This window comes from Amborella trichopoda, chromosome 13 (assembly GCF_054954075.1).
Source record: "Amborella trichopoda isolate Santa Cruz 75 chromosome 13, AtrichopodaSantaCruz75HAP2 v2.0, whole genome shotgun sequence".
Classification (NCBI taxonomy): domain Eukaryota; kingdom Viridiplantae; phylum Streptophyta; class Magnoliopsida; order Amborellales; family Amborellaceae; genus Amborella; species Amborella trichopoda.
This window is the reverse complement of record NC_142348.1, coordinates 43,445,552-43,467,755: the sequence shown is the minus strand read 5'-3', so window position 1 is coordinate 43,467,755 and position 22,204 is coordinate 43,445,552. Positions and strand designations below refer to the sequence as shown.

Below are 22,204 nucleotides of genomic sequence, written 5' to 3'. Positions count from 1 at the left end.
AAATATAAAAATAAGCATTTATGGCCAAAATATTTGAACAATCTTTGTCAAAATAATAGAAAACATAAAACATATATGAGTAGTGATACTATGAGACCCTCCTACACTCATCTGAATAGAACTCCAAAAGATTACTATTAAATTTTGAAATAGATCTCTAGAAAACCCATTCACCCACGTCATAGATATGTGTCAAAATTTAATAGTGATATTTTGGGGTCCTACTGACATGAGTGTAATAAGGTGTCATTGTGACATTACTCAAAACATGTATATCTACAATTAGATTTTATTTTATTTTTTTAAAATATTTTATAATTTTTAAAAATTTTAATATCCCCCAATTAGATCCCCAACTTGTGATAACTCGAGCTCAGCCACAGAGCCCGAGTAACTCGGTGGAGTCCCAGCCGATTTCTCAAACGCTAGTTCGACAACCAAGCCAAAATTTGGATGAGATCCAATTGTTGTGGCCCCACCCAACATTGAATGGGAAAGGAGGCGTAAACGTAATTACTAAATTACCCTTATATCGCCAATTTGGATAAGATCCAATTGTTGTGGACCCACGCATCATTGACGTTAATTTGTGAAGTCTTTCACCAACAAATATAAATGGACGCCCCGCACATATAGAAATTCGAGTCCCTTTGGGCAAGCTATATATGTTTTCCTTAATTCTATCCTCCCCTAATCCACCCGTCCATTTTGAATGGAAGGCTAATATTGTCTCAATCACAAGATCATGTCTCTATATTATTTTATTTTTAATTTTTTTCTATAAATTATTTTGACATCAAATTTCAGACGTCCATTCCCCTATTAAACTCGTACTAGAGAAAAATATAAAAAATATTTTCAATAAAATAAAATGACCAAAATACCTTTGAAAGTTTCAAGAAGTATTTTTGTCATTATATTTTATCGAAAAATTATTTTTAATATTTTTTATAGGTGCGTCCCAATGAGAAGATGGCAAGTACCAAATTTCATATTCATGAAATTTGTATAAAAAAAACAATTACAAATAAAATACTTTGAGATGTCAGATCTAAGATCAAAGGGTGAGTGACTCTCTTGATCAAAATTGGATGGCTGTATAGTAGGGGGAGAATATAACTTCTACACTGTAGGGGAAACATAGAAACCTTTCACATCTATTTTTGAGATGAATTATTGGACTTAATTTAAAAAAAAATTTATGCAAATATCCGTTATATTTCTCATTATTACGAAAATACCTCAAACTTTTTGTTATTACCAAGATGTCTGTTTTCAACTTCATAATACTTTTTTTTAAAAAAAGATGAAACTGCCTATTTTCGGTTTTTTAAAAATATTTTTTTTTAATTTTTAAGGATACGTGATCTCTAATGTGGAGATCATGAATATGAATAAATAAATAAATTTTAAAAATTAGAAATTATAATTCTATTAAAAAAAACATTTGGACAGTTAGTTTTAGGGGTGGCAATGGACCCGAATCCGACACATACCCTCCGGGTATGCCTGATGCGGGTCCGGGTAGGGGTCTAAGTTTTGGACCTGCGGGTAGGGTCCGAGTCCAATAAAGGATACTCGGATTGTCCCTAGTCCAAGAACGGGTCCTCCCATACCCGACCCGGTGGTACGCGGACTTAGTTTACGCAAAGCCCAAAGGCCAAAGACTTAATCCTAAATTCGTTTCAAACTTTTTGTCTTCCCTTAGTTCTCCAAATGGCCAAACCCCATCATCATTCTCCCTCTCTGCAATTCTCCGTCTATAAATTCTTTGGAGACACCTCTCTCTGGATCTTGAATGTCTCTTTCTATAGTTGCCCACCCCTAAAAAATAGGTCTCTAATTGCCCATTACAGCCTACAAAAAAGGAAGCTCATTGTGATGGTGGCAATGGACTCAACCAGACCCAGGATCTGACAAAATAGACCCGGAACCTGATGGATCAGGTCCGGGTTCAAAACCTAAACCCGAATATATTCGGGTCTGGGTCCAGTCAAACCCGACCAATTGCCGTCTCTAATTAGTTTCCATTGTTTTTAAATACACCATATATTTGCATCTATCTTTAAAATGGATGGTTTATGCTTTTGGACCGCATAAATAGAAATGCGATCCATCCCACATGAAACAATTTTCCAACATAAATTGTTAGAGAAATTTGACTGGAAGCACCTCCCGTTTAACTTTCTCTCAGTCCCTGGACTCAATACTGAAACCCATAACCCATAAACGAACATCTGATCCTTAACCTCTTCTTTATTAAAAACAAATTCACCATTTTTTTATGGAAAGAGTTTATATAAAGCCGAGGTTTTAAACAATCAAATTAAAGCTCACTTCAAAACTTTTTCTGAGGTTGTTTTGATGCCCAAATATCCTCAAATTCATTATCTTTGATGTCAATATGCATGACCAGAAAAAAATGGATTTCAAGTTTTAAAACCTTGACATTATTTAAATGTGGGCTGTGCTTTGATTGTTTAGAGCCTAGGCTCTATACGAACATTACCTTCCGCCTGAGCTTAAGAGGATTGTAGAGAGACAGCGTGTGTGTGCATCTTCTGAAAAGCCATGGCGCCTCTCCCTGCTTTCTCTGTCTTCCTGGTATTTTCCACCATTTTCAGTTCCTCTTACGAGGCACTTGAGACTAACCCTCTCTCAGGTGTTTTCCATTATTCCTGTGATTTTTTTTACTCACCATTTTTGTGAGTTTGTCTTCTGGTTTTCACTTTCTAACATTGATGACCATTGTTTCTTTGTGATATGGGTTATCTGAACAGAACGACAACATGAGGTGTTATCATGGAGGGGAGCTGAAGAGGATAAGAATATTGTTATATTGGAAGAAAGAATCCACAGAGAAGAGTCTCTGCAAAATTATGAACACTATAATGGAGGACAGAATATGAGCGACCCCTTTTACTGGACTGTGAGTTTTCTTAATCCAAATATATTTTTATTGTTGGGTTGTATCACATCTATTTCTCTGGAATATCTGCTTATCTCTGGTAATTCCATGTATTCTTTATTCTTTTTTTCTTTTTTTAATTACCTTTGTAGTTATCCTTTTTCTTTTGGGAAGAAAATTCTCTTATCCTTTTTGAGCATTTCAAATCCTGTAATATGCATTTTGTTGGATATTTAACTATATCTTTGGTTAAATTCATGTCTCCCTCTCCCTGGGCTCTTTTTTATATTTGTTTCTTATTTTAGATTTTTTGAATTTATATGTTCTGGATATGTATATTTTTCTGACTAAAATGTGCGTGTGTCTCTTTCTCTCTTTCTTCAAAATTTGAATCATCTGTATCTGGATTCTTGTTTTCTAGTTAATTCTCTTTTCTTGTTTAATTTCCTTATCCATATCTAATTGTTACAGTTAGTGCTTTCTAAGGCCCGGTGCCCACTTGCTGTAGCTGTACTTTGGTTTCCTGCATTTGGGGTTCTTCTCATTCTTCTCTGTTGCTGTTGTTGCTGCTGCCCCCGAAGACTTCCAAGCAACTCAAGAGTTGCCTATGCATTATCCCTCATTTTCCTCATACTCTTCACTTGTGCTGCCATGTAATCTCTCTCTCTCCATTGACTTCACTTGTGCTACATTTTTTATATAGTTCTCTTGTTTTAAAGAGATTTTGATTCACTCAATCGAGTTTTATGCATTTGGTTGCAGAGTTGGATGTATTGTTTTATATACTGGTCAGGGGAAGTTTTATAGAAGCACAAAAGGTGCCTTGGAATATGTAGTGGACGAAGCTAATTTGACAGTCACCAATCTTAAAAACTTCTCGAATAGCATATCAGCTGCAAAGAGAATTGGGGTTCATGGGATCTTCCTTCCTTTGAGTGATCAAGCCCAGATTGATACACTTGCGTCTAAGCTGAATAGTTCGGCAGACACTCTTCAGCATCAGGCAGAGGACAATTCTGATATATTTCATTTTGTACTCAATCTTGTGTAAGAATCAAGTTTATGTTTCTCTTTTATTTTTATTTCATAAATAGTGTTTACTTGCGAGGATGCTCAGTACTTATTCAAATTGGAGCCTTCTTTCTTCGAGAAATTAAACTGTAAATGGGTTCCTAAATGTTAAAGAGAAAAGATGAGTTCTACATTATTTTCTTTCTCTTCATTTTCCTTTTAACAGGAGAATTGTTTTTGTTGAGTTGGTTCATTTTGCTCATGATGTGCAGGAGAGACCTTCTGATTGTTGTTGCAAGTGTGATGCTTCTTTTGGAATTTCTTGGATTTTGTAAGCATTTCGCATCTTTGTTTTGGAAAACTATTATCAGACATTGTTATTGCAATTTATTTTTCAACTTTGGTTTTTCCTTAGGATGGCTTTTATTTTTTACCAATGTTACGAGACTTGGCCGTGGCCGCTCGGCCGAGTAACTCGTATGGGTAAGGCGAGTTTTGGGCGAGTAAGCTATACAACATGTTTGCAAAGTTTATAACCATTAATACGTCAAATTTAATTCGCATGTTCTTGCATGGCTCCACAGTTAGTCCCGACGCAGATATTTTAGCGTGGTCAGGGTTCGAACTCAAGACCTCTTGCAAAGAGGCATCTTGATCTCGGGCTGCCAAACCAACAAGCCATTCGCTGCCATTATACTATATATACCATGCTTTTGTCTTCATTTTTTTTAAAAAAAATTGAGCTTGACTCGAGCTCACCTGGGCCATGGTCCAAGTACCTTCGCAGAGTCGATTTTCTAAACACCGTACTATATTCTTCTTGGCTATCATGCAGTGTTTTCGATTCGTGGGCTTCAAGTTCTTGTATACATGTAAGTGTGTTGTGATGCGACACCCTTTTTTTCTTAATTTCTTTTTGCTATCTTGAAACTCAACACTATTTTAGCTCATTTATCATTGAATAATTGTTCATCAAATGGTTGCAGATTGGTTACTATTGGTTGGGTTCTGGTTCCAGTGGCATTCATTTTCTGTGGTGTAGCTCTTATTGTCGATATGTGAGTAATGGCTCATATAATACGAATAATTGGGAAAGAGGTAGCATATACCATAAGATATATTATTTATTGTTCCACCAAATTACTCTTTCATTCTTAACTTTTTATGCTGTTACATTTTCATGTGATATCTTGTTAACTCATTTATTTTGAACCTTATGGCCTCTATGTTTTGCAGCCCATAAAATTTGTGATACTTAATTCTAATGGTTTAAAAAGCAGATCGGTACTAGGATCGGGCACTTCAAAAACAGATTTGGATCCGCGAATCGGTGATCCGGATCAAGAATCGACTGAATCGGTCAAATTAAAGCTTAAAAAAAATCCGAAAAATTTATTAAAATTCATTATAAATATTGTTTTTTAAGAATTCAATAAGAAATGAGGGTACTCCATTAAGAATTTTCATTTTTTTACATGAATATGCGAATATTGATATGTTCTTTCCCTGCATGAACTACTATTTATCATTTAATTTACATCACACAAAAGGATAAACATAGAATTATCATGGAATAAGTATATCAACATACATGGACTACAATAAAGCATACAATTAGTAACATTCGATCTAAAAATAAAATGACAGACGACGTCGTTCTTCTTGTTGGTCACGCTGGTGCCATTGATTGAATTTGTTTGACAATCATTGATTCGATCTAAAAAAGAATCATCGATATTAGCAGACGTCTGACTATACCCAAATCCCTGAGTATTAGTGTTCTGTTGTGTTCCCAATCCAAAATCTCCGAAGCTTGTCCATCTTTCATGCTCACTTGCACTATCGTGCTCATCCCTATACTGTTGCGGTTGGAACTCGATATGTGAATAATATGGCTGAGATAGGGTGGCCTCAGAATCATCATCTCTCTCATTTTCCCTTAGACCCCCTTCCCACTCTCCCTCATTAGGTGCAATATCACTGACATCTCCGACGAATTATGGATACGTTGGCTGGTTGCTTCCTCTTTTATGTTGCTCATCACCTTCTTTAATATCTTCCTCACCGATAGCCTCAAGGAACGCTCTCTTGTGCAACACTGGCTCCTCCTCTTCTACTACCCATTGGTCTGCTGTGTCTGTGACAAATATTGCATCTAAGTCTATCGGCCCATAGTCTTCAAGCTTCCTTCTTATTTGTCGCTCTCGGAGGTTTAAGTTATAATGAACGTAGACTAGTTTATGAAGCTTCTCCGAAGAGAGTCGATTCCTCCTAGTAGTGTGAAACCATTGGAACGTACTCCAATTGTGCTCACAGCCAGTAGCAGAACATGTCTGGGAGAGCACCTTGATTGCTATCCTCTTTAGGTGAGGTGCATCAGTACCATATATCTCCCACCATTCAGCTGGATTAAAATGCAAAAAGCATTGTAAGGGCAAGAACAATTCATAAGATTATATATATGAATGAACAAAATATTAGCGAGGGGATAACTTGGATCCATCTTAGTTCGAGAATTATTGGCAAGTCTAGTTTCGAAGGATCCTATAGCATCTATATACATAGCAAACTAAAACAAATATATTTCGTTTTAGTACATTATTCCTCACAAATATAACAACTCAATGAAGTTCTTACCCAAACATTAAATAATACCTCTTGTATTACTGCTACTTGATTTCGATGACTTCTTTCCAACCTTGCAATAATGTATCTGACCCCTTCCATAATCTTGTAGAAATGTCCAGGTATCAAATAGAAAAATTTTGGGTTGAAGTAGTAACCTAGAAAATATATAGATAGAAAAATGTTATTTACAATTTCATAAAAAAATGATTTAAAATGAAACATTCTAATGATATAAATAGATATTTACCAGCATAATAAATTAGATGTCCAAATTTGGTGTTCCACCTCCTTTCTATAATCTCGATCACTTTGTTAGCAAAACTACACTTCTCCCCAATAGCTGATTTCACCCTTTCGATACCTTCATAAAGGATGCCCATGGTGGCTATCTTGTCAGCATCCACCATTCTTAACACCATGACCAAAGGGACAGTGGCCTCTATAACACTAGAATATCGAGACCAGAACCTCTTATTTGAGACTATGCCATCCACTTTTATACTGGTACTGGACTTCGAGAGGCGGTCATTTAACCACTTTTCACAGGTAAACAATATCTTGAATGCACCTTCAGATTCTCGAATGGAGTCTACAGCTAAGTAATCGGTCGCAAAGCGGGTTATGGCAGGCTTGATTATCTCTTTTTTCTTAGAGTGTTATCTAAACAGAAATAAAATTTTGAAGTGGTTGTATATAAATCTCGATACCAACCTGCTTCCTCTATAGTCTCCTTCACAATTTTGATCTCACCGATCTCCTCTAACATAAGATCGATGTTGTGTGCAACACACGGGGTCCATACTAGATGCTTCCTCTTATCCATCAACTTGCTACCTGTAGAAACACATGCATGCGCATTATCCGTAATAAACTGGACTACATGCTTATCTCCCACCTCCTCCACTATCTGATCATATAGTCATACGTAGAAGTTTGCATCATTTTTCGTCCCTGATACGTCTTTGCTAGACAAAAAAGCTGTACCTTTTGGAGAATAGGTCAAGAAGTTTAAAAACTCATTTTTGCTAACTTTATTCAACCAACCATTACTCATGAGAGTAATGCCTGTTCTTGGCCAATTCTGTTCATATTCTTCAATCTACTTTGTAACTTCCTCCACCTCTTCATCTAATATTGGCCCACTGAGCTCATATGCCGTCGGGGGTTTTACCTCAGGCTCGGCTCTATGGATTGCACTGACCATAGGTAGAAAATATGGGCTATTGGCTGCATAAAAGGGAAACCCTTTATCGTAGAACTATTTACCAACATATCTCCCCAACATGTTTCTTGCACCTTTAACCATGCCTGTTAGGGTCATCTGTTGTGACTTAGGCTTTGAGAGAAATGGATCTATACGACCATGACCTGTAATACTAGTACTCCTCAGTAACCTAGAAACAATTTTTTCAACGTCTGATACTTCGTGATACATATTGTCATCCATACATATTTGAGCTGGGCCGACCATACATGCTCGAGCTGGGCCTGCCATACATGTCTGAGCTATGCCCACCATGCATGCCCATGTCATAACCATCAGGCATTCTAAACCTGCGTTCCCTCTGGTACGTTTCATGTAAACTCATTCTTATGGCCATCTCCAAGTCATTATTATATTGCTCTTCTAGATCATTCCCGTTTAATGGCGTATATAAACTAGTTATCTCCTCATTCATCCTCTGCTTTGTATTTTTTTTTTCCTTTGATAGCCTTGAGAAATGCCGCCATTTGCTTTCTTACATTATTAGGGTCACTATTGCATGCAGAAACATCTCCCATAACCCCTGCTAAGTGTTGCTTGAACCTGTGTACCCCACTACTTATCACTCTTTGGTAGTAATTACAAATAATCTTGTTTTTTTTGTTGGGATCAAGTCTAACCCCATGTTGCCATGCAGGGTCTTCTACAGATCTTGCCATGGTTAAACTTTAAAATGTAAAAGGTTAAAAATTAACCTGACAGTTGAACATGAAAAATAATCACCATGTGTAGTGATAATATGTAGGGGTAGTTCATGAAGTTATATTTGTTAGTTAATGTAAAATACTTCTATTGACAAAAATATTTTAATTCCTACTGAGAAAAGTAATTTATTTTTACAACATTATAGATAAAAGTAGCCTATATCAGCCACTACATAAAGAACAATAAATTTACATTGATATAGTATCAATAAAATATATATTTACAATGGTATAGTATTTCACAATGCCAATACATATGGGCTAGTCACAAATCTTCATTTCGACAAATATGAATTAGTTCCTACTGAGAAAAAAAAAATGTTTATGCAATATTATAGATAAAAAAAAGTCTGTATAAGTCACACATGCCAAATATTCATACATCTCAATTACAAATATGCAAGATAATATAATAAAAAAAGCAAGCTCCAAACATGCCTACAACTCAATTATCAAGAACATACATTGTTTGCATTAAAAATTTAATAATAAAATTGATAATTACAAGCTAATATAATTATCATACATGATATTTTACTTTAATTCCTCATGATAATACAATTTAACAATATGTATTTTTTGCATTAAAAATTTTAAAAATTAAAAAAACTTTTTTAATGCAAAACTGCATTAAAAATATAATACAGTTTAACAACATGTATTTGTTAATTTTTTTTTTTTGCATTAACAACAAATTAAAAAACACAGTTTTGCATTAAAAATATAATAACATGCCACGATTTTTTTACAATGATATTCACTGTAATTCCTCATGATAATACAGTTTAACAACATTTATTTTTTGTATTAAAAATTTAAAAATTTAAAAATACTTTTTTAATGCAAAACTTCATTAAAAATATAATACAGTTTAACAACATGTATTTGTTAATATATTTTTTAGCATTAACAACAAATTAAAAAATACAGTTTTGCATTAAAAATATAATAACATGTATTTTGTTGCATAAATAATCTATCAACATGCAATTTTTTGAACTAGAAATTTAACAATAAAATTTAAAAATATTATTTAATTCCTCATGATAATAAATTTTTTTTTTTTCAAAAATCACGATTTCTCAAAAAAATTGATCATGAAAAAAAAAAAAAAAAAAACCCAATTCTTCACAGACCAACCTAACATCAGTTATTCCAACTCAAAAATCTACCTCAAATTGAATAAATTACATCAAATTTAATACGTGTTTTGATAAACAACACTATAAGGAATCAAAGCCCTATAATATTAACACATTATTATCAAAATATTAAATAAAATCGATTGCATTGAGGAAAAAAAAAAAAAAACGCAGTTCTCCACAGACATCAGTCATTCAATCTAAAAAATCAATCTCAAATTGAATAAATCAAATAAAATTGAATACATGAGATGATAAACAACACTATAACGAATCAAAACCCTATAAATTTAACACATTCTTTCTAAAATATTTACTGAAACTGTGAAAATGGCTGGAAAAAACAAAAAACAGTCCACTTTTTTTTTAACAGACATCACTCTTATTTTCTATAAAATCCAACTGAAATTGAATAAATATAATCAAATTGAATATATCTAATAATAAACAACACTACAAAGAATCAAAACCCTATAAATTTAATACATGATTTGTAAAATATTGACTGGATTTGATCGCATGGCAGAAAAAAAAAAAAAAAAACAGAGTTTTTACCTGTTCTTCGTGCATCCGTGCCTTCAAACTCAAAATTGAAATGTATTCCTCCAAGATAATCACAAATTATGAACACAAAATTCTGACCAACACTCTTACAATCACTCAGCCTGAAATTTTACAAAAAATGAAGCTTTATTTCGATTGAAAATCACTGAATGGCGGAAACCCTAAAACTCACTCTTCGATCCAAATTTGTTGATAAAAAACGGTGGTTTTAATTCGTTTTATTGAGTGAAAATGATTCGAAATTTGAATTAAAGCCTGTAAGATTCGTTCATAAAGCTGAAAACGTTGAAAATCGATCACAAAATGACAAAAAAAATAGAAATCCCGTGAAGAACATTGTGCAGCCCTGTGTTCTTCCTGGTGACTCGGACGGAATCGCGAGTCTACTATTGGGAATCGCCCGGTTCTCTCTGGACACGGGCGATTCCCGTTTTATGTGCGGAACTGGCACGTCCGGTGGCGATTCCCGAGTCGAATCGGACGAGTCCAGTTCGACTCGGCGTGTTTTAAAACCCTGCTTAATTCTATGATATTCACTATGGACCATTTCCTGTTCATGTTTTGATGTGTTTCGCATGTTCTGGTCGAAGTTTTTGACTTCCTAAGCTGTTAAGAGTTTTTTTTATAGTGACCCGTTCCTGTTCATGTTTTGATCTGCTTCTCATATTATGATTGAAGTTTTTAACTTCCTAAGCTGTGAAGATTCTTTTTTTTTAATTGTCAATTGGAGATAACATATTCAGATTTAGATGAGAAAGGAAACAGTAAGTAATACTGCATAAGTTGAGCACTTTATTGAGAGTGAGAAAAAATGGACATGCTCTGAAACATGCGTTACAGCTTAGAGAGATGGATATACTAAAAAACATTGATAACCATATGAAAACAGAATGCTTGCTAACATGGATACACAGCAGAATGAAGGCACAAGGGTTTTCCTCTAAAATGGGTTCCTTAATTTTTGGCTTAGGCAAATCGGAACATCACAAGTTTAACCTTTAATCCTCAAAATATACTGACCGGTGTGCATTGATATCCCACAGTATCACTTTCTTTCCCTTGCATCGACTTTTCTGTCCAACAGATGTTGGTCTTCAATTGGGTGTCCACATGATCTTTTCCCTTTTCTTTTCTTCTTCAGTAGATCAGTTTTCCTCTTTAGACACCATAGAAGAATCCATACTTTTTTTAGGACTAACATTTCATTTTTCCAAAAGTACTACATGTTTAGGCAAACACTGGATCCCCAATACTCTGAAGTCCTAGTCCTATGGTGTCACACTGTCAATGAAATGATGGACACTAATGGGGAGAGTGTGGGACTTACTGCTGCACCTCCATCTATTTCGTTCAACATGCTTGTTCTGGTCGGTGCCACTCTCTTCTCATCACAATCCATCATTCAGTAGGTGGTGATGATTTATGACCCCAGTGGACTGTGTCTTCCGAGGTCATGGGGCACGGTCTAAACAAACGAAAGTTATGATGGATTGGACTATTAACTTGGCCATTATATCTTAAATTGGTTTTTCCAATTGAAAAGTCTCCAAATAGTTTTCTGAAATCGACACTTTTTGAAGTTTGGATGGCTAATCTCTTGTCGGTACACCTCCACCATTTGACATTTCTTTTTCTTGACAATCAGCATTGTTTCAGATGCATGTGTTGCCATGCATCAGGATGCAAACTCAACGTTGGTGGATATTCTTCCATGTGTGGATGCAGCAACCGCCAATAAATCCTTGTATCAAAGCAAGGAGATCAGCTACCAAATGGTCAATGTTGTTAATCAGGTCATTTCGAATGTGTCCAACCAGAACTCCTCCAGGGGTGCTCCTTCATATTACAACCAATCTGGACCGTTGGTTCCTGTTCTTTGCAATCCATTTAATTTTGACTTCACTCTTCGAAATTGTCGACCAGGGGAAGTGACTCTCAATAATGCAATGCAGGTAAAATTTTATTCCTGTGACTGCTCTGATACACAATTATATTGGATGAAGAAAAAGCAGAAGAGCATCATTATTCATTTCATTATTTTGCAAAGGATATGTCTACACTACATATGTATACATTATATACTACCTCTTTTGTTTCTTTACCACATGGTGAATGACTTCCAACTACCTTTGATTCCAGTTGGACTGTGAACTTTGTCAAAAATGTACCCAATTCAATAAAAGAACCCTGCTTTTAGAGAAAATATGTTTATATCGGCTGGCCAAACCTAAAATCATCTAGTTAACACAATTTATTTATTTTTATTTATTTTTTTTATTTTATCTGAAACCTTTCAACTAATTGAGCCAATGGTTGAACCGGATTGAACTGGACCAGCCTTTTTTCCAGTTTGACCTGCAGTCTGGTTGAAAAATGTTGTGCATAACGGAAGGCTTTCTCCTTTTATGTCCTGATTTCTATCACCAGTAAACGAAAATTCGGCTTTCTCCTTTTTTGTCCTGATTTCTATCACCAGTAAAGCAAATTTGTATAAAATGTTTATTAGGTTTCATATTATTACTTCACAAGTAAAAACATTTTTATGTAACTAATCATAATCAAGTAGCTAACCACCACATAATCAGGTAGCTAACCACCACAACTCTGATAAGATGGTCAGTTGAGATATTGATAAACATGTTTCATGCATGTCTCCCAGAAACATAGTGATGTTCTCGTTCTTCTATATGAGTCTCCTGTTCCCCACTTTATAACATGGCCAAAATTATCTTTATACAGCGGAATTGAGGAACCTGGTCCTTTACTCCTTCGAAATGGCTGAAACATTATTACGATGCAACAGAAATATAGACTATTTTTGGAGAAACATAGTGCATTATGTTCACCACCCTCAAATGAAATGGACTTGAAGGACGCAATGTTGGGGACCTCTCTGTATGTCTCATTTCATCAGATGATCACGACAACAATGGACTATGAGTTTTCTTCATAGGACATAGGACTGTAGCTTATTTTCTCTAGTAAAGCATTACTTCCTAGCCATATGTATTAAGATCTTCCTTGTGGTTTTCTGCAGGTATGGCAGGGTTATACATGCAAGGTTTCATCGTCTGGTTTGTGTTCTTCGGTGGGTCGTCTGACCCCTGACATGTACAACCAAATGCTGGCAGCAACTAATGTGAGCTACGAACTATATAATTATGGTCACTTCCTCAACCATCTACAGAACTGCACCTTTGTGAGGGACATATTTGATACCATAACCAAGAGAGATTGTCCACGCTTAAGGCTATATAGCAAGTGGATTTACATAGGCCTTGTTATTGTCTCCTCAGCTGTGATGCTCTCTCTCATCGTTTGGCTCATCCATGCTAGAGAGAGGCGACACCGCAAGTATATCAAAATCCTTCCCGGGGTTCCATAAACTCAAGCACTGGTTCGAGAGAAGGATCCATGGAGGATCAGAAATGGTTCTTAGAAATTGGTCTTCTTTCTCTCATGTTGGATGTTATGGGATGGTTCTTGGAAATTGGTGTTCTTTCTGTCATGTTTGATATTATGGGATGTGTGTATTTGTAACTTCACATTTCAAAAATAGGATTATAGGCATTTGTATGTATCCTAAAAATTGGTGGTGTATCTCTTGGCAATGATTTCAAGTCACTATGTTATAGTAATATAATGAAGCCCCATTTCTAGAAAACTATGCTTGTGGTATTTGTATAACTTAATTTCAATTTTGTATATGTACTTTAGACATCCCAACACATGAATCCACGAAAAATAAGATTTAACTGATGCCTTTGATATGGTCAAAATGAGTCCCCGCCAAACTGTCCATTTGATGAACTTTGAGACCTAGGCATTTAAAAACTCAAAATTGATATTTGATTTTTTAACATTGTTCATTTAATGAAAATAAAGCTATTTATAAAACGAAAACGTTTATATAATGGCAAGGCTCTAAACAATCAACTTAGGGCGCACCTCAAAAATTCACTAAAAGAGGTTGTTTTGAAGTCCAAAAATCCTCAAATTGGTCATCTCAACTTCAAGATGTATGGACATACGAAAACATGGATTTCAAGTTTTAAAAATAGTGTACTTTGGAATACATTTTCAAATCGTCAATTTTCATTATTTTCAAGCATTCATAGATCTGCTCAATCTGCATTACTTTTAAAGTTTTAAATTTTATAATAAGAGATTTCAAGCCATCACAAAGATTTCTATTATTGATACAACATCTTTCAACGCTATTTAAAGGTGCGCCTAATTTTGATTGTTTAGAGCAAACCACACCTTTTACAAAGTTTGGAATAGAAAAAGCTCCAAATTTGGTAAAGAAAAAGCTCCCCCCAAATTTGGTAAAGAAAAAGCTCCCTCTAAGGTGTAGATCTAAGAACCTCCCTAAAATGATGGCCCATGTTAATTGCATTAAAAAGATAGCCCATGTTAAGTGCATTAAAAAGATAGCTCTTTTGGTAAATGTTTAAATTTTATTTCTTGGACAATTGTTCATCAAAATCAAAATGAAAAGGAAATTTGTTTCATGCAACGGGGACCGAGGTACAAAGCGTCCATCTTAAAGATGGACTCATAGTCCACATGAAAATAATGTATATGTAAAAATCGATATCAAACAAATCATCCTTGCGTGGTTTTCAAATATTGGTTCATTGTGTTACAATGAAACTTTTCAATGAAATATACATAATATTAACAATATTTTATAATAAACTTTATTGAATGGAAAGATGCTCTCTTATCTCTCTCAACTCTCATTTTATAGCCTCACTCACCTATCTGATTTCACCATATGATTAATTTGCATCTAAAAATATTAGTTTAAGGCAGTGATTTAAACAATACCGGGTCCGTTCAGGTTTTGTGTATATATAAGAAAAATGGCCAAGTCCAGAAAAAACCCGCGGTTTTGCAAAATAAAATGACAGTCGGTGCATTGTTCTTTCTGAAATTTTTTCGGGTAACAAATTAGGGTTTTCTAGCAGGTTTTGGTTTTTTCGTCATGAATTTGGTGACCATTTCAGCACCGATTTGCTTCAAAAAAAATTGAAAACAATCATGATAGAACCAGCTCCAGTAGTCTTCAATTTCTGATAAATTGTAACATAGAATCCTTGATCTGCAATGAAATAAATCCTTGATCTTCAATGAAATTAGTGTGCTCTGTCTCAGGAACCGGTTTTGAAAACCTTGAAACAATCACCGTAGGGGTTTCAATTGCACTGGGGATTTCGATCTACAAGGACTGAGCTTTCATCCAAATAAAGAATTTTTTATTTTCAATCCTTTTTTTTTCTGTTACAATTTTTTTTCATCGTGCCTAATGTTCATGAAACACCGAAAATCAAAATCTGACAAACAATCGACTTCTCCTCCTATTTGGAATGAAATTTTGTCATATATATTTCAAAATAACCGTAAACAACCTATTTGCGTACGATAATATAAATCCAATATACTGGATCTAAATGAATTACCACATGTTTTCAGCCTATACTTTCTCATACTTTCTCTTTTTTAAAATTTTATTAAAGGGTGCAGTTCATATAGAGCGGAGGCTCTAAGCAATCAAAAAACGGCCCACCTTCAAATAGTGAGGAGAATTGTGGTTTCAATAGTGGAAATCTGTTTGGTGGCCTTAAAATATATTTTTATTTTTAATTATAAAATTTAAAAGCATAAAAAATAGTGTAGATCGAGTATATCCTTGAAAACTTGAAAATCTTGAAAATTAATGGCCTAAAATACATTACAAGATGCACTATTTGCAAAACTTGAAATCCATTTGTTTTTCTCTTGTCCATGCATCTTGATGTCGAGATGATCGATTTGAGGATATTTGGGTATCAAACAACTTCTTCTAGTGAAAGTTTTGAGAGAGGGCTCTAATTTGATTGTTTAGAACCTCGGCTTTATATAGACTTGTTCCTTTATTAAATTACTAATTAATATGAGGAGCTTTGATTAAATTTACTGATTACTTAGTTATTGATCTAAACTTATATATTTTTTCCCTTCTCTTATAATTATCTCTAATTATATTTCTCATTTTCCAATTTTCTGGAAGAAAATATATATTTATTTTTCGAAGGAAATATGTTGTTATACGGATTTTCACTGAAAATCAATATTTTTCCCTTTATCTATTTGTTTGAACATTGATTTGTTGTTTACTGTCAATTTATGATAGATAATATTTATAGTTAATTCCTTAAGTTTTAAGTTTATCTTTTGTTGTCTGATTTTCACGTGGGAATTAGGTGATGTATACTTTTGAAACTAGAAAAACTGAACTGGTACCTAAAATGTATTTCTAATTCTTTCAAATGAAAATTTTGAAGTAAATTCTATATTTTGTGATTTGCATACATAAAATTTGTTTAATCTTGAGTTCTTGACTATTATCAACCATTCTAGTGTTATTTTAGTGATCCATGCATTTGGTTGTATGTTTTGTTACATTATATCAAAAAACATATATGCTGTAAGATTTTTTTTTCTCAGTTTTCTTGTACTTAGAGATGCATTTTGATGATTGTAATGCCACAAATTATATTTTTTGGTGAAGTTTTATCTCAATGAACCAATAATTTGAAGGTTTTGAATGCTTTCGATACATAAACTCAATATTTGTTTTCTTCTAAACTCAATGTCATGAAATACATTTGTTTTCTTGATTCTAGATTTGGCTGATACAAACCCTTTTTAGCTATAATTTTGATTTTTGCCAGTAGGAACTAATTCATGTTTGCTAGATCTGTTTCTGTGATGTCCAAGTTGATGAATAAAATGAAGCACCTGGTATGAACCCCGTGTGCTGCCAACTGCATTGATCTTATGTTAGAGTGGTGAGATTCAAATTGTGAAGGAGACTCTACCTCCGGCGAGGGCCATCACAAAATTTATATATAATCACTCTAAAATCCTATTTTTATTCAGAAAACAATATGAGAATAAAGAGATAATTGTGTCCGCCATTTCTTGCTTTGTGACATATTACTTAGTTGTGAACTTCATTCAAAAATCTCAATCTGCATTGAAAAGGTTGTTCATCAGCAAAGAATTGTCAAAAGACTGCCTCTCAAACTCCCTTGACAGGTTAAAATGGAGGGCACAATCACAAATGAGAGGTTCTGGTCTTAGCATTCTAATATCATAGAGGCCACTGCCCTTTTGGTCATAGTGTTAAAAATGGTGGATGCTGATAAGAAAGCCACCCTGAGCCTCCTTTACAAAGGGATTGAGAGGGACAAAACAACTATTAAGAGGAAGTATAGTTTTGTTGTTAAAGTAGTCGATATTATAAAAAAAAGGTGAGACAAACAATTGGGCTACCCGATTCAATATGTAGGTAAAGATTCATTTATATACTTTGAATGTTAAATTCTAAATATTTCTTTAATGTGCATTTAAATGGCCTTTCTCCATCTATTTTTTATATAGGTTTCTACTTCAACTCAAAATATTTCTATTTGATACTCGAACATCCTAACAAGATTATGGAAAGGGTTAGATATATTATTACCAGGCTAGAGAGAATCCATCGAAACTAGGTAGCGGCAGTGCAGGAGGTAAGAGTTAACATTTGGTATAAGAATTTCATTAACTAATTACAATTATGAGAAATAACTAATACATTAAAATGAAATGTTTTTCTTAGTTTTTTTATGTATGGGGATGCGATAGGATCTTTTGGAAGTAGACTTCTCAAGATTTCTAGAAGTGAGATGGATAAAAGTTAACCTCTTAATTCATTGTTCATTCATATCTTTAATCTTAGGAAACTTTTTTGCCTTTGCCAGGTTTTTTGCATTTCAATTTAGTTGAATGGTGAGATATATATTATAGTGATGCACTTCACTTGAGAATGATAACAATCGAGGTGCTCTCTCAGACATGTTCTACTACTGGATGTGAGTGAAACTAGAGTACATTCAAGTAGTTGCATACCCCTATGATGAATCAACTCGCATTGGAGAGGCTTCATAAGCTTATCAACATTTATTACACTTGAATCTCCAAGAGTGACAAGTAAGAATGAAGCTTGAAGACTATGGCCTGATCGACTTAGATATAATATTTGTCATAAATACAACAAAGCAATGGGTAGTGGAGGATGAGAAGCTAAAGTTGTGTAAGAGAGCATTCCTTGAGGCTATCGGCGAGGTAGTGAAGAGCATGAAAGAAGAAGCATCCCACCAACAAATCCATAATTTGTTGGATATGTTGGTGGTGTTGCACCTATTGAGGGAGAGTGGGAATGGGGTATGGGGGGAAAATGAGAGAGATGGTGATTTTGAAAGCACCATATCTCAACCAAGATATTCACAAACTATCCCAACAGCAGGAGAGTGGGGGTGAGCATGACAGTGGATGTGAGCATGAGGGATGGATAAGTGCTGACAGTTATAGGAATCAAATATTGAGTTTCATATCTTGTATATTACAAGATATTAAGTTTCCTATATTGACCTTATTGAGTTTCCTATTTTGTGGGATTACAATTGTAATGAGGATTTGTTTCTTAAAAGGCAAGAGTTATAACTCTATAAATATCTGGTAAACCCGAATAATCCCTATGAATTAGATATTGGTTTACCCTCCGTGGAGGTAGCCATCATTGCCAAACCACGTACATGTCTTGTTGATCTTTATCTCTCTTGTCACTATTTCATTCTACAACAAGTTTTGAGATTTTGGACTAGGAGTGCAACAAATCACTACCACCCAAGGATTTAGGCATGGTCAGCTGACCACTAATATGGATTATTGTTCTTAGATACAATGAGTGAAGAGAGTGTGACTAAGATGATGAATTATTTTAATTTTACGTCGTATTTTAAGAATTGTATACTTCATTGTAATCCATGTATGATTACATACCTCATCCATGATGATTCTATGCTCCTTTTGTGTGATATGAATGTAATGGTTAAGAGTAGTTTATACATGGAAATAACATCTCAACATTCATATATTGATGCAAAATAATGAAAGTAAAAATATATAATACCTTCATTTCTTATTTGAATCCTAAAAAATAGCATTTATAATGATTTTTAATATGTTTTTAAATTTTTGTAAGGCCGAATCTAACCAATTTGGCATATCCACCAATCCAAACTTGTTTTTGGGATGCCCAATTGGGGTCACCAATCTGTTTTTTAAATCACTGGCTTGAAGCTTTAACTTTTTTTCATACATTTAACATTGGGAATGGAGGAGGGTGGGACGTCATGTTGAGGCATTCCACCCCCAATCACTGATACCCACGACCTAGTTCCTAGTTCAAAGCTTTATGTATTGGGTGAGGTTTGTTTAAGGTGTCAACCTTAAACAATTACGGTAAGGTGCACGTCAAAATTTCATTAAATAATGTATATATAGTGGTAAAACTCTTTTCATAGCCTAAAAGTTTATTTTTCACCTATAATGACATTGAAAGCTCTGAAATATATCTATGAGCCCTCAAAAATCTTGAAAATGGACAATCTAGATAATGTGTTAAAAGATGCACTATTTTTAGGACTTGAAATTCATTTTTTCTTTCATGTCCCTATATATCGAGGTCAGGATGATCAATTGAAAAAATTTCTAATGAAAAAATAACCTTTTTTCGATGGGTATTTGAGGCGCATCTTACCTCTACAGTATAAGGTTAACGCCTTATATAAACTTTTTCTTTATGTATTCGTACTTCTTTCATTCTCACATTGCAAAGCTTTTCTATTTAGTACTTCCTTGCCGATAAGTAAGCTAGAGTGAGATAAGTATGATTAGAGATAGAGAGAGCGTAGGGCTACTTAAGTAGGATAAGTATGCTTAGAGATAGAGAGAGAGATAGGGCTACTTAAGTAGGACAAGTATGCTTAGAGATAAAGAGAGAGAGAGTAGGGCTAGTTAAGTAGGACAAGAAAGGAGAAATAAATTAGCCTAGTGATTATTTATTTTAGTAAGCCCTCTCTTTCCATGATAAATATGATGAGAGAGAGACCTGAGTTGGTCCATTTCAAAAGAGAGGTGAACTCGAGCTCAGTCCATGCCATGAGAGAGAGAGAGAGGAATACTCGAGCTTGGTTTGAGAGAGAGACTCAAGCTTGGTCCATGTGACAAGAGAGAGAAAGAGTCATGCTTGTTACTATGGTGCATCTTTTGAATAAATATAAAAGGGATTGTCTACTAATAAATAATTTATCTTTTGTATAAGAAGGTCACAGTTATTCTTGTCATTTAAATTTCAAAATGAGTAGTTGTAAAAGTGTCATTGATTACACACAAAGTTCTAAAAAAAAAAAAAAAATTCAAGGATTTTGTAACTCACCCCCAAGTATTCAATTTAACATCTTATGAGTGGGGGAATAGTTGTGACCTCCTTGTACAAAAGGTAAATGGTCTCTTTATAAACAATCCCTAAATAAAAAGATAAAAAAAAAAAGCAAGCGGATCCCCTCATAAATTTTGAAACTTTGTATAATTATCTTAACTAAATCAAGGATTTTATACAATGAGACCATTTAACTTTAATACAAAGAGGTCATAATTATTCATAGCGAAAAGTTTATATAGAGCCAAGGCTCTAAACAATCAAATTGGAGCCTACCACAAAAATTTCATTAAAAAATATTGTTTTAATGCTCACATATCTTCAAATTGATCATCTCTACATCAAGATGTATGGACATGGGAAAAAAATGGATTTCAAGTTTTGGAGATAGTGTTTTTTGTAATGCATTTTTCGACTGTCAACTTTGAAGATTTTCAAGTATTCATAGATCTGTCAATCTACACTATTTTTGAAGCTTTAAACTTTATAATAAAGATGACAATACATTGTAGGGTTATGTTAAGGTGTTCACACTATGGATTAATTTATTATTGCACTTAACAATTATTGACACTTTTATACTCGTGTTTTGTATATTGAGCATTTTTTTGACAAGGGTATTTTTGGTCATTAGGAGGGTATGATGTCATCAGTATGGGGTATCATATCACCCACATGGCGCACACTAGTGGCATTTAATGCACTGTATTCATGACATCACACCCCATGTGGATGACATCACACCATCTTAATGACTAAAAATAACCTTATTAAAAAAATGCTCCATGTACAAAACAAATGTATAGAAGTATCCAAAATTTTTTGAGTACAATGATAAATTACTCCATAGTGTGAGCACTCTAACATAACCTTATATTTTAAGGCTAGCAGAACGATTTTCAGTATTGAAACCACATTTCTGGACACTATTTGAAGGTAGGCTCTAATTTGATTGTTTAGAGCCTAGGCTCTATACAAACCATACCTTTATTTGTCATCGTCTAAATGTAAAATCTGATAACTTTGGTGTATCACAAAGTTCAAGAAAATTTCTTGATAAACTTTGAGCTTAGTCAATGGAATAAATATAGCCACCCAATTTTACATCTAATGGTCAAAATTAATTGTGATCATCTCGTACCAAAGCTAAGTAATCTAATGGGAAAGGTTTCTATGCTTCACCTACATCATAGAAGTTCTATCCTCCTCCTACCATCCAGCCGTCCAATTTTGATCAAGAGAGCCACTCACAGTTTGATCTTAGATCCGACGTCTCAAAGTATTTTATTTTTAGTTTTTTTTATACAAATTGTATGAATATGAAATTTGGTACATGCCATATTCTCATTGGAGCACACCTATAAAAAATATTCAAAATAATTTTTCGATAAAATATAATGACCAAAATACCTCTTAAAACTTTTAGGGATATTTTGATCATTTTATTTTATTGAAAATATTTTTTTTTAGATTATTCACTAGTGCGAGTTTAATAGAGGAATGGACGTCTAAAATTTGGTATCAAAATAATTTATAAAAAAAAAATTTAAAAATAAAATAGTATAAAAACGTCACGTTATGATCAAAGCAATCTTAACCCTTCATTCAGAATGAACAGTTGGATAAGGGGGAGGAATGAAGTTTTATGCTGTAGGGAAAGAACAGTTGGAT

At 34.0% G+C, this 22,204-nt stretch overlaps 1 protein-coding gene across 8 annotated transcripts; it reads left to right on the top strand.

Annotated features, from left to right (window-relative positions):
- The first annotated feature begins 2,163 nt into the window (after positions 1-2,163).
- LOC18442529 (uncharacterized) lies at positions 2,164-13,885 on the top strand. 8 transcript variants are annotated; one of them, XR_002282294.2, is made up of 10 exons: positions 2,164-2,662; positions 2,781-2,929; positions 3,380-3,561; positions 3,671-3,955; positions 4,192-4,250; positions 4,755-4,791; positions 4,906-4,977; positions 11,867-12,173; positions 12,961-13,116; positions 13,259-13,885. XR_002282294.2 is itself a non-coding variant. In XM_006852744.4 (9 exons), the coding sequence occupies exons 1-9, from the start codon at positions 2,572-2,574 to the stop codon at positions 13,604-13,606; spliced, it is 1,530 nt and encodes a 509-aa protein (XP_006852806.1). In that variant the 5' UTR covers positions 2,164-2,571; the 3' UTR covers positions 13,607-13,885. The 8 variants fall into 8 exon arrangements, 2 of the variants coding, with proteins under 2 accessions (XP_006852806.1, XP_020528027.1); XR_016047494.1 differs by having other exon boundaries at positions 4,906-5,017; XR_016047492.1 differs by having other exon boundaries at positions 2,170-2,604.
- Positions 13,886-22,204: the final 8,319 nt, after the last annotated feature.

What these genes read in the sequence shown, in the direction of transcription:
- LOC18442529 (XM_006852744.4), top strand. Translation starts at nt 2,572, where the DNA reads ATGGCGCCTCTCCCTGCTTTCTCTGTCTTCCTGGTATTTTCCACCATT. An exon ending in GCGACCCCTTTTACTGGACT is followed by an intron (nt 2,930 to 3,379) that starts GTGAGTTTTCTT and finishes TAATTGTTACAG; the next exon opens with TTAGTGCTTTCTAAGGCCCG. An exon ending in CTTCAAGTTCTTGTATACAT is followed by an intron (nt 4,792 to 4,905) that starts GTAAGTGTGTTG and finishes AAATGGTTGCAG; the next exon opens with ATTGGTTACTATTGGTTGGG.